The sequence below is a fragment of the Astatotilapia calliptera genome, chromosome 16 (genome assembly GCF_900246225.1).
Source record: "Astatotilapia calliptera chromosome 16, fAstCal1.2, whole genome shotgun sequence".
NCBI classification, from domain to species: domain Eukaryota; kingdom Metazoa; phylum Chordata; class Actinopteri; order Cichliformes; family Cichlidae; genus Astatotilapia; species Astatotilapia calliptera.
This window is the reverse complement of record NC_039317.1, coordinates 85,466-97,520: the sequence shown is the minus strand read 5'-3', so window position 1 is coordinate 97,520 and position 12,055 is coordinate 85,466. Positions and strand designations below refer to the sequence as shown.

The window sequence follows — 12,055 nt, the reverse complement described above, 5'->3', positions numbered from 1 at the left end:
AAGTTTTTATCTGTCTTGTATGAAACTTGTATGAAAAGCATACAAGAGTGAAAACACATATAAGATCCCTTGAAAAATTATATAATGAAACTTGTATGTTTTGGATACTTACAAAAAAATATATGAAAGTAATGAGAAAGTGTCCACTTTCATGAGTTAATCATATATGTTTTTACTATTTCTTTTCCATATGGGATGTCTCATTCCCTTCTCAGCTCTCTATCAGTGTGTAGACTTGTCTTTTACAAATTGTTTGTACACATACCTGTTATTCTTTTTTTCATCCTCTATCCTGTTACTACAATTATTTGTGCTATTTTGATGTAGTTTTTTTTTTTTTAAATATTTCTATCCCTTTGACTTATCCTCTCAGTTTAATACTGCACCTCTGTTTGTCCTATTGAATTGATCTGTTGTTTGTGTAACCGGCATGACTCCAGTGTCTGCATGTATTTGCTCCATGTGATCAAGAATAGAACGGGCAAAAAAGAAGACAGATGACACAGAGAAGCACCATCTATTGCTGCATTTCTGTGTCTTTTCTTACATGTTGTTGAATCCAGGATGATCGAGGTCATGACACACAGCAGCTGTCATGAGAGCCAGAATCTCCATCTGAGTAAACTTCTCCTAAAACATAATATAAACATTGGTTTTATTTTTTAAAAAAAAGTAAAACACCAAAAAGCTTTATTACTGGGGAAAAAGGTGTACATAATCCAAAAATAAAATTCTTAAGGGCAAGGGAGGGCTGACACACACACACACACACATATATATATATATATATATATATATATATATATATATATATATATATATATATATATATATATATATATATATATATATATATATATATATATACATATATATACATATAGTTAGTTACACTGCAGTAGGTCTAAGCTGCTGGGTCTATTTATAGACCACTCTGTGTTTAATTAATAATTATTAATCTCTGGCTTCCACAGCCTCCCTGAGCCTGGTTCTGCCAGAGGTTTCTTCCTGTTAAAAGGAAGTTTTTCCTTCCCCCGTCACCAAAGCACTTACTCATAGGGGCTCATATGATTGTTGGGGCAACTGTTGCTGCGATTTGGCGCTATAAAAATAAAATGCAACTGAACTTAACTGAATTAGATAACTGCAATATAACCATAATACCATAACAAAAAGACAACATGTCGAGATTTCAGAATACAAAGCTATAAAACAAATATAAACAAAATCAGAGAACCCCTAAATATCCCCAAACTCTAAATCCTGGGTCAACGACCCAAGGGCCATGACGGGTACAGCGGAAGAAAACTCGTGGTAAAGTCTCTGAGAATCACATTACCTGAAGGCTGCAGAGGCAGATCATGCTGTACATCATCTGGGTGACACAGAAACAGTGGCGGAAGTTGTGGTAGGGGTTATTCCTGTAGTTGTCATGGATACACAGCTACAGTGAGAGAGAAAGCAGCAGTTTCATCACAGAAATTCCCTAAACATAAATATTAGCTTTTGGAAATTATTTCTTTATTTTCTGTTCAGGTAAGGTTTATTTTATAGAAAAAAGGTAGAGCCAACTGTACGGGGTCAAGGTCTCACCAGCCATCTTTTCAGTGTGATGGGATTTATATTAAAGTCTCTGACCAAGCCCAGGTCATGGTACATATGTTCCAGACAGCTCAGCATCTGGACAGCAAAGGAGTTTGTTAGTGCAGAGTATAGGATGTTATTTTTGGCTTATTCTTAAAATTCAACAGATGTTACTGTCCTTTAACAATTTTAACATAAAACTAAGTATAAATATATAATTATGTATAATTATATAGTCATTTATATTATTATTATTATTATTTTTTAAATGAAGTGCATTTGTTTATGTTTTGGATATATTATTATTATTATTATTATTATTATTATTATTATTATTATTATTATTATTATTATTATTATGTTTTCAGGCATAGGAAAGAATTTTGATCTCAAGTTTTACCATAAAATCTTCTGCTTTGGACCTGATCCAGGGATGTTTACTGTCCTAGCATAACTGACTAAACTTCTGTAAAGCAGGTTACATTGTTGGAAACATAGGGAACATCACAATCAAAATGGGAACAAGAAAGATTTATTAAACTGCTCATCCCAAGTAAGGCACAGTTCTAGTCAGGTGGTGATAACTCTGTGGACTTCTCTTTAAGTGATAATGTCCGTCTACTTTCTTACTTTAAGCCATGACTCAAAAACAAGTGCTAACTAGTTAACAGTCAGAAAACTGTTAAAATCACATTCACTGGCTAATCACCCGTCATTGATAAATAAAATAATCAATGTATTAATCTCACCTCATTGGGCTCCCACTGCCAAGCATCAAACGTAGGCAATGTAAGAGCTTCCATTGTCTCCTTAGACAGATGGCACTTGACACACACACAAAGGACAACAGGACACACAGGAGTCACAAAGAGAAGAAGAGAGGAGAGACACATATTGTGGGTGATGTGGGTTCACTGCCTCCACAGGTCTGCTGTGACAGCATGCACTGCAGGCAGCTGATTTGCAGTTAACCCTGTTTACATCTATCTGGCTTGGGGTGCATAGTAAGTAAGCATGGATCATAAATACGATCCACACTCATTATACTCTTTACACATTCAAACTAAGAGACAGCGACTCTATCCTGATCAGTGTTAATAAAGGTGGCCAATCTCTGAAAATTAGACACATTAAATTTTGTCTTGACAAATTTCATCTCCATTTGTGGATTTGTGATTTGAGCACTGTGGAGGTGTGACGGACATAAAATGGAGTAAAAGCCTTACTTTGGGGTCAGAGGGAATGCAAGGACTCCGCTTCTTGTTGTCATCCAAAAAATTACTGAAAAGGAAAAAAAACATCACAACAGTTTATGTCTGTAATATTAATCATAATACAAAAGACCATTTTATTAGCATAACCTTCATCATTTACATGAACTCCTAATTATTTCTGTTAGTGTTGCTGCTCCATGACATTAAGTCAGAGGGACAGCTCTGTCACGGTTCTGGGTCATGTTGACCCAGCTTTCTGTTTTTCATGCTTTGGTGTTTTTCTAGATTATGATTTATGATTTGATTTATCAGTGATACTGTTTTGATTATGATGATTATTTAGTAGGCTTTGGTCAGTGTCAAGTCTGTCTCTCTCTGTCTAGTCCGTGTCTTAGTAAAGTGTGTTTTGTTTCCTGTTTTACTTTGAAGGTTCTTGTTCCTGTCTGATGTCAGTGTTCCAGCTTTGCTCTCCCTGTCTCGTTAGGTCTTATTTCTCCCAGCTCTGTCCCCCTTCTGTCTCTAATTCCTTGATGACTCCCTCAGTGTATTTAAGCCCAGTGTGTCTTTGTGTCAGCGTTGCGTCGTTAATGTCTGTTCACCTTCACTTGCTCTGTGTTCATGATTTCCAGTCCTCCTGCATCTCAGTTTAGAGTTTTGTTTGCTTTTGTGAGTTTTTTTATCTTGATGTTTTGTTCCAGCAATAAAGCTGCATTTTCAGTTGAAACCTCGTTTCCTAAGAATCCTGCATTTTGGGTCCACCACTCCTGCCTGCCACACAGCCGACCATGACAAGCTCAGGTTGAGCAAATTGGATATTAAGCAAAAGAGGCAAGTTTGGATGGTTTGTCCTGAAGGAGGACATGCAGATGATTGGTGTGACCATGGAGGATGCCAGGGATCGGGTAGGGAGAAGGAAAATGATCCACTGTGTTGACCTCTGAAGAAAGCAGCTAAAAGAAGAACTGTTGCTGCTACATGTACTACTATTAAGGTTAAATTAGCCAAACAAATTACAAATAGTAGTTGACTGATTTTATAATGACTGATTAATTTTTTTTAATTGTTCCAATAGTGCATTAACTATCACCATCACTGGGCTTAGCACACTAATACTAATGTGTCATCTCAAAGGAGCAGAGAATTCATTGTGTTGCTGTTACCTGTTGTTTCTGGATGCGATCTCCTCACGGAGCTTCTTGATGTCATTGCGACACTTCTCAATCTCCATCACCTTCATCCCCTCCACTGCAGACAGAGTTATTCGTTAAAACCATGCCAGACCTGTAAAGTTAGCATTTGCAAGGTATTGTGTACAACACTTAACTTCAGTGACCATTCTTGCTATGAAGGATTGCAGCAACATGCTCAGTCTATGCTATAGTTTACACTGACCTTTATTCATATGAGGGAGCACGAGCAAAGGAAGAGCATTTCTGAAATAACTGTATCGCTCTCTTTATAACAAACTGAGGTTATTGTACTCGGCCCTGAAAAGCTTAGAAATATGGTATCTAACCAGATTCTTACTCTGGATGGCATTACCTTGGCCTCCAGTAACACTGTGAGGAACCTTGGAGTCATTTTTGACCAGGACATGTCCTTCAACGCACATATTAAACAAATATGTAAGACTGCGTTCTTCCATTTGTGCAACATCTCTAAAGTTAGAAATATCCTGTCTCAGAGTGACGCTGAAAAACTAGTTCATGCATTTATTACTTCCAGGCTGGACGACTGTAATTCATTATTATCAGGAAGTCCTAAAAACTCCCTGAAAAGCCTTCAGCTAATCCAAAATGCTGCAGCAAGAGTCCTGACAGGGACTAGAAAGAGAGAGCAGATTTCTCCTGTTTTGGCTTCCCTTCATTGGCTTCCTGTTAAATCCAGAATTGAATTCAAAATCCTGCTCCTCACATACAAGGTCTTAAATAATCAGGCCCCATCTTATCTCAATGACCTTGTAGTACCATATCACCCTATTAGAGCACTTCGCTCTCGCTCTGCAGGCCTACTTGTTGTTCCTAGAGTATTTAAAAGTAGAATGGGAGGCAGAGCCTTCAGTTTTCAGGCCCCTCTTCTGTGGAACCAGCTTCCAGTTTGGATTCAGGAGACAGACACTATCTCTACCTTTAAGATTAGGCTTCAAACTTTCCTTTTTGCTAAAGCATATAGTTAGGGCTGGACCAGGTGACCCTGAATCCTCCCTTGGTTATGCTGCAATAGACATAGGCTGCCGGGAGATTCCCATGATGCATTGAGTTTTTCCTTTCCAGTCACCTTTCTCACTCACTATGTATTAACAGACCTCTCTGCATTGAATCATATCTGTTATTAACCTCTGTGTCTCTTCCACAGCATGTCTTTATCCTGTCTTCCTTCTCTCACCCCAACCAATCACAGCAGATGGCCCCGCCCCTCCCTGAGCCTGGTTCTGCCGGAGGTTTCTTCCTGTTAAAAGGGAGTTTTTCCTTCCCACTGTTGCCAAAGTGCTTGCTCATAGGGGGTCATGTGATTGTTGGGTTTTTCTATGAAGCGCCTTGAGGCGACTTATGTTGTGATTTAGCGCTATATAAATAAAATTGAATTGAATTGAATAGAGACAGAGCACTTGCAGAGGATGCACTCTCATATCTTTCATGGAGAAATCTTGAGTTGTGTTTTGCCAAAGTGTGATGTTGAGAGGTCATCACAGTCAGGATTTAATGAGGTTTGAACAGCTGTGTTTAAAGCCATAATTCATGGTGTGCTCTTGATGCCCTGCTGAGTTGTTCTGCTGCTGTTGCATCAAAAACTGGCAAAAACCTTCACTTTGTTCTGAACACATGATTACATCACTAAGATGCCCTCACAGTGCAGAAATCATGCATCACAGAGTTAGTGAGCTTCATTAGCTGCTCTGAATAACTACTTTAGCTTTATTTGCAATACAACAGAAAAAATGTGTTTCTACCACTTTGATCATCTTGGATTCAGAAAACAGACACAGTCTTTACTTTTAAACTTTACTTTTTAAGTTTCAAATGTACTTTTTTTGAAAAGCTTACAAGCTTACTGGATCACGCAATCTTGAACCCTGTTCTAGTTATGCTTTTATGGGTTTTTTCTTTGGTGTTTTTTGCATGCTATGCTAATAAGTCATGTGGAACTTTATGGTGGTACCTTAATATAAAGTGTTAACACACAGTTAATAAAACAGGTGTGATAACTACATTTCCTGATTTACTACTATTTTGTATGTTTGTTGCACTTAAATGTTTAGATTATCAAACAAATGTAAATATCAAAGATAGCACAAATAAACACAAAATGCACGTTTGTTATCGGGAGATTATAGCCTATAATTATAGCCTTGCTTGAATCACTGCAATCATTGCTAAACAACGACAGAATAAATGTTCCTGCTGGTAATTACTTTAACAATAAACTCCTATATTATAAAAGATAAAAGAATAAGAAAAGTAAGACGATCACAACATTCATTGATCATATTGCATTAACTTTGTATTGCCTGCCAAGACGCCATCAGACAAGCTGGTCAAACTAAGTCTAGCAGCACGGTGAACAATTCGGCAGCCTCAGAAGTGCAAAGTTCCCGCTTGCACTTAATAAAATGGTAGAAGCTTGCTAGAGGAAATGGCATTGGTGCATGACCTTACATTGGATGTTGTGTAAGTATAAAATGACAGCACACACTTTTATACTCTGAACAGGTCAATGTTCAATAGACTCTAATGATCTCACAAAGTTAACTGCCTCCCAAGGTGGGTTAGCAGACCACACACACAGTGGGGCATCAACTTATCTAATCACAGTATCATTAACTGTAGAGGAACACAACTTCAGACAAAATGCATTGAAGGTGCTCGGTTACCTGTACGCTAATGTGCATGAATGAGGCTGAGCATTACAGTAATCTAATGGTGAAGTCTTTTCTATAGTTTTATACCTCTATTGCAGAAAGTTGAATTTCAGAAAATCTAACTACATAATTTGACACAACACCATGATCTGATAAATCTCCATACAGAAAGAGGTTCATGTCAAACTTGTTTTTAGCCACAGAATTCCAGAGAATTGCTATGACATTTGAGAAAACAGTTCATTTTGCAAAACAATCTTTTAGGGCATAGGTGTCAAACTCTGGCCCGCAGGCCAAATTTGGCCCGCAGCCTAATTACATTTGGCCCGCGAAGCCATACCAAATTATTATTAGAGCTGGCCTACTGGTATTATACAGCTAATGTATATATTGTTTAGTATTAAGCTTTGCTTGTTCCATATTCAGTTTTTCAGCAAAACGTGTTTGAGTCAATAAGAAAAGATTCATTCTTATATCTGGAGGAATAAATATATTTCAATAAATATATTTCAATAAATATTAACGTTAGCCCGCGACTTTGTTCCAGTTTTGAATTTTGGCCCACTGTGTATTTGAGTTTGACACCCCTGTTTTAGGGGGAAAATAAAAATGAAAAACGTATAAAAACCTGGTTGCATAAATATGCACTCTTAAACTAATGCTAATAATGTGTTTTTGCAAAAGGCTGTCAGTAACAAAGTGCCTAAATAAATAATTTCAAATTGTTTCTTTGCTCAATTGTCTTGGGAGAAATTCCCTTGAGAAACAGACGAGAGATGAGAAACTGCAAGTCCTGTGGAGTCGCATTAATAAGCTAAACTCGTTTCTGCTTAATATTTATTTAGTAAATAGACATACTGTAGGTGTAGTAATAACATCAACATTTTATTAGTATTTAATCAACATTCGCCAAAAGAGTTGTGAGAAACGAGCATATTTTTGCAACATTTCAAAGACTACTTTATAGAAAATGCTATAGTCATGTTACTTGTAGTTTATTTACTTCATGTGTTTTCAGGGTTTTTTCTTGGTTAGTAAGAGAAATCTAGCCTGTTTTTGAGCTTGGACAATAGTGTATTAAAGCCATGTTCAGTATCTGAGGTGGAAATGCAAAGCGTGTCACATGAACAATGAGTAAGCTTCCACATCTTTCATTCTTCCATGTTGTTTTTAACATTTTTTCCTCCTCACAGCTGTCTGCTAGCCTCTGTCACCATTTTCTGCCCCTACAAAATGTAGGGGTAGGACTGTGATTCGTTTCTCTTGCCCAATTATTTTTTTTCTTTCAGTTACAGATGCCTTCTGTGTGTTATGACTTGCCTGGGGAGGGGCACATTTTCAGATTCTTCTTTTTTTTCTCTGAGCATATTAGAGGGACAGTAAACACTTTAATAATCTCGTAACAGAGAATGACATGACAACTCCATCAATGGAGGTGTAAATCTCAGTAAAAAGTGTAGCCTCATGAGCAACTTTTCCAGCTCCATATCAATTAGGTTCTGATATTTCTCTGTGTGTTTAGTCTCATAATGGTGATTCAAATCATAATCATTAAACACAACAATCTGCTCTCCACAAACCAGATGTGGGCTTCTAAATAAATAGAAGTCCATATCTGGTTAAAAATAGAGTACAAAATAATGAAGGTCAAAACATAGACACCAAAAACTTTCACACTTTAATGGAAACCATGGAACTTGGAGGAACACACAAGGCACACAGCAAGAAGAAGGATGTGACAGAACAGAGGCAAATGGAGGTCATCAATACACAAGAGGAGGGCAGAGTGAAGACAACTGGGAACTACAGCTGAACTCAGTCTAACTAATGAGACAAGGAGACAATAGCTCACAAGAGGACCTATCAAAATAAAACAGGAAGTAATAATCCCTGGCACCAGGACTAAAACATACTAACCTGACAGAACTAAACAGTGAGCACAGAGACAGGGTGCTAGCTAACCAAAGCATAGGGACATAGGGACACAACAATGGGGACAGAAAGGGATACAATCACAGAGACAAGACTAAGATGGACTACACAAAAACAGAAACTAAGATCATCTTCAGAAGAGCACAGAAAACAAAACTAGGGAACAATCTAAAACTCCAAAGTACAAGATATAGAAATAGATCATAAATCATCTCAAATCCTAAAAGAAACCAAATCATGAGACCACAACATAAATTGAAAATTCTGGGACGAAGACCCAGAACCATGACGGTGTGCTGAACACTGGGGGAGTCAAGGTCTCTGTCTAAATAAATAAATAAATAAATCTGGGTAAATTTCCAGATGATTAAACATGCAACTATTTTGCTGATAATAACTGAAATGAGTAAAGAAAACCAACAGCCTATTTATACAAGATAATTCATAATTTTATTGGGGGGGCTATATTGGTTGGGTCTGATTATTGCGGGGGTCACAACCCCCCTAACTCCCCTGGAAATTACGCCCCTGTGGATCCATGAATAGATTTATCAGAACCTGTCTCAGTGGATGAGTGACTGAGAAGACGTCATTCTTTAGGAGTGGAAACATCGAGAAAAAAAACGACGGAGCCTTAAACAGGGATTAAGAAGTGAATATAAAATATGTACACTTACAAAATAGTAAGTGTCTACATGCCAGCCAGCGGTGTTAGGGCCTTCATCTTCCATGACCTAAAGCATGTTCTTGGCCCGTGATGTAAAGTGACTTTGACATTCCTGTGCTAGAGTAACTGCCTGTCTCCTGGAATTCCCTCCATGCTGTTGAGACTGTGCTGGGAAAGATGCAGCAAATTTTCTGATAATGGCATGTTTTGATATCTGCTTGAGGCTGTGCTGGCAGACATAAACAAAAATACTTTGAAAGACACAGCAAACCTTCTGGTAATCAGAAAGAATCAGAGTCAGAATCAGAGTTGTGTTTATTGGCCAAGTATATGTGCAGACACATACAAGGAATTTGGTTCCGGTAGATGGTGACTGTTTTGCTCTGTGATCCTGGAGGAGTTGGGCTACCAGACTATACAGATGTCCAAGGTTTGCTCTGAAGTATTGCACTCGTCTTGTGCTGGGGTGATGTGTGTGTGTGTGTTCAGTACCGCGACGGCTTGTCAAAAGAAGCTGGTCCTGGTTTGGATGAATGTGCAGCATCTCCTAGAGGGCTGCAGTTTGAACAGGTGAGATGCAGGATGAGTGGAGCGTTAGACGGTCTTCTTACAAATGCTATTTCTTCTGTGCACTGTGAAGTATTGCAGACACTGCTGTGCCTTCCTGATTATGGAGGAGGTGTTTACAGTCCAGGAGAGGTTGGAAGAGATCACGGTGCCCAGGAATGTGAAATCCTGGAGTCTCTCCACAGGGTCATCATTTATGTAGAGGTAAAGGTGGTCTGCTCTGTGTCTTCTGAAGTCCAGGATCATCTCCTGTGTCATTGTGGTGTTCACTGTCTACTCAACATAATGCAGACAGATTCATTACATCGTCTCTGTGGCAGAGTCATCATCATCACCTGCAAACTTCCCTATGGTCTTGCTGGTGTAAGCAGGTCTGCAGACAGAGGTGTAGAGGCTGTAGAGCCATAGGCTCAACATACACCTTTGTGGGGAGCCAGTGCTCAGCAGAGGAAAGGTGTGGACTGAGTTTGGAAGGTTGCTAAAGAACCAAGAGCAAGTGGGAGGGGGGAATCCCAGTTCAGACAGTTTCCTGACCAGGATGTCAAGGCATGAGACAGTTCTTCTGCATGGGTCTGCCCTCTGAAGTAGGTGATATGCTAGATGCCCTGCCACACCTGCCGAGAGGGCGAGAAGGTCCTCAGTTCAACTCCACCATCTGGCCGGGGCCTTTCTCTGTGGCGTTGGCATGTTCTCCCCGTTTTGTTTTCTCTGGGTACAGTCCAAATGCAGGTAGTGAGATTAGGTTAACTGGTGATTCTAAAGTGTGTCTCTCTCTATGTGTTAGCCCTGTGTGAGGTTGGTGACCTGTTCAGGGTGTACCTTGCCTCTTGTACTATAGTAGCTGCAATAGGCTCCAGCCTACCTCTGTTCCCATCCCAAGAAGCTGATCTCAGTGTCCCATTTGTTTAACTTCATCTCTGTCGCTGAAGACGTCTGTGGAAAATTAACTGGAACCACACTGGTCAGGACTTCCTCCCAGAACAGACAACAAATCGATCATCACTGTCTTCCTGTTCCAACATATTTTCCAGGTCAGAAAGTCTCGTTATTTGCTAAACACATTCCTCTCCGCACTCAGTCAAGGGAACTGTCTCCCAGTTTCACTGGTTTCAGTCAGTCATAAATCCCGTCACATGCATCTCAAATTACCCAGAAATATGAACATTTGTAAGTCTTGCAATGTATCGAGGGTTAAACCAGTCTGTTCCAGCCGTCTGTGACCTCTGGCCACTACCTGCCTACTCTGTGATGAGGTTACTGGATGTTTGGCCTGTCTCGTGGACTGGGAGGGGTATAGTCCAGAAGAGAGATCCTGGGTGCCTCGGCCATTCAATTGAATTTATATAGCACCAAATGACAAGAGTGCTGCAAAACACTTTATATTATAAGACAGAGAACCAACAATAATAGAGAGAAAGCCCAAACAATCATATGACCCCCTTTAAGCAAGCACAGTGAAAAGGAACAACTTCCTTTTAACAGGAAGAACCCTTCAGCAGAACCTGTTGGAGGTTTGTCTCCCAAATCCAAAATGGGGCTATAAACACATAATGTGTCACTTTCTATGTGACATATATGATCATTGACTTTTCGGTGAGTTGGCTATAAGTCACGAGGATAGTGATGACTAATCAAACACTGCATTCCTTTTTCAAATGTGTCTTTTATATCCAAGATTAACAGCTGATGACGGAAGACAGTAAATGTGACTGTAGAGTGGTGGGAACGAACTTACGCTCTACTCTCTTTTCCAACATTGTGAGACGGTTGGTGACCTCAGTCTTCAGCTTGTTGATTTTGAATGCCCTGCAGACACATGGAAGTAGGTGGGAAATAGGAAATGGAGAAGTTGTTAATGAAAATGGAAAGGCCACCATCTGGGACTCTAAACCAAACAATCAAAATCAAATCAACAATTAACAGCTTCTAAAAAAGTCACTAATTAAAGGTGAAAATCTGCCACCATCCTGGCTCATTTGACCCAGCGCTTTGCTTTTTAATCTATTTTGATATTTATGTTTAAGTTCATGCAGTTATCTTTATCTCATCTATTTCGCCTAGTTTGCCCAGTTATAGTTTATTTTCTGTTAGATTCCTCTTGTGTCTTCGGCCCTTGTGTTTATGTCCTTGTCTCCCGTCTTCTCCTCTTGTTTACATGTTTTCCCTCAAGTCCCTTTCCATCCATCATGTGTGTGTTTCCGCACCCATCATGTTCAGTTTGTGCGTGCTTAT

General features: G+C 39.1%; 1 protein-coding gene across 2 annotated transcripts in view; it reads right to left on the bottom strand.

Moving 5' to 3' along the window:
* The window catches only part of pde9aa (phosphodiesterase 9aa), a 43,249-nt gene that overhangs the window by 10,985 nt on the left and 20,209 nt on the right, over window positions 1-12,055 (bottom strand). For both annotated transcript variants that reach the window (XM_026144684.1, XM_026144683.1), the window contains 7 exons: window positions 11,559-11,629; window positions 3,959-4,043; window positions 2,811-2,865; window positions 2,334-2,408; window positions 1,594-1,680; window positions 1,340-1,444; window positions 548-630 (listed from right to left, as the gene is read on the bottom strand). In XM_026144684.1, the coding sequence (XP_026000469.1) occupies window positions 548-630; window positions 1,340-1,444; window positions 1,594-1,680; window positions 2,334-2,408; window positions 2,811-2,865; window positions 3,959-4,043; window positions 11,559-11,629 (561 nt within the window). The remainder of the gene's footprint in view (window positions 1-547; window positions 631-1,339; window positions 1,445-1,593; window positions 1,681-2,333; window positions 2,409-2,810; window positions 2,866-3,958; window positions 4,044-11,558; window positions 11,630-12,055) is intronic.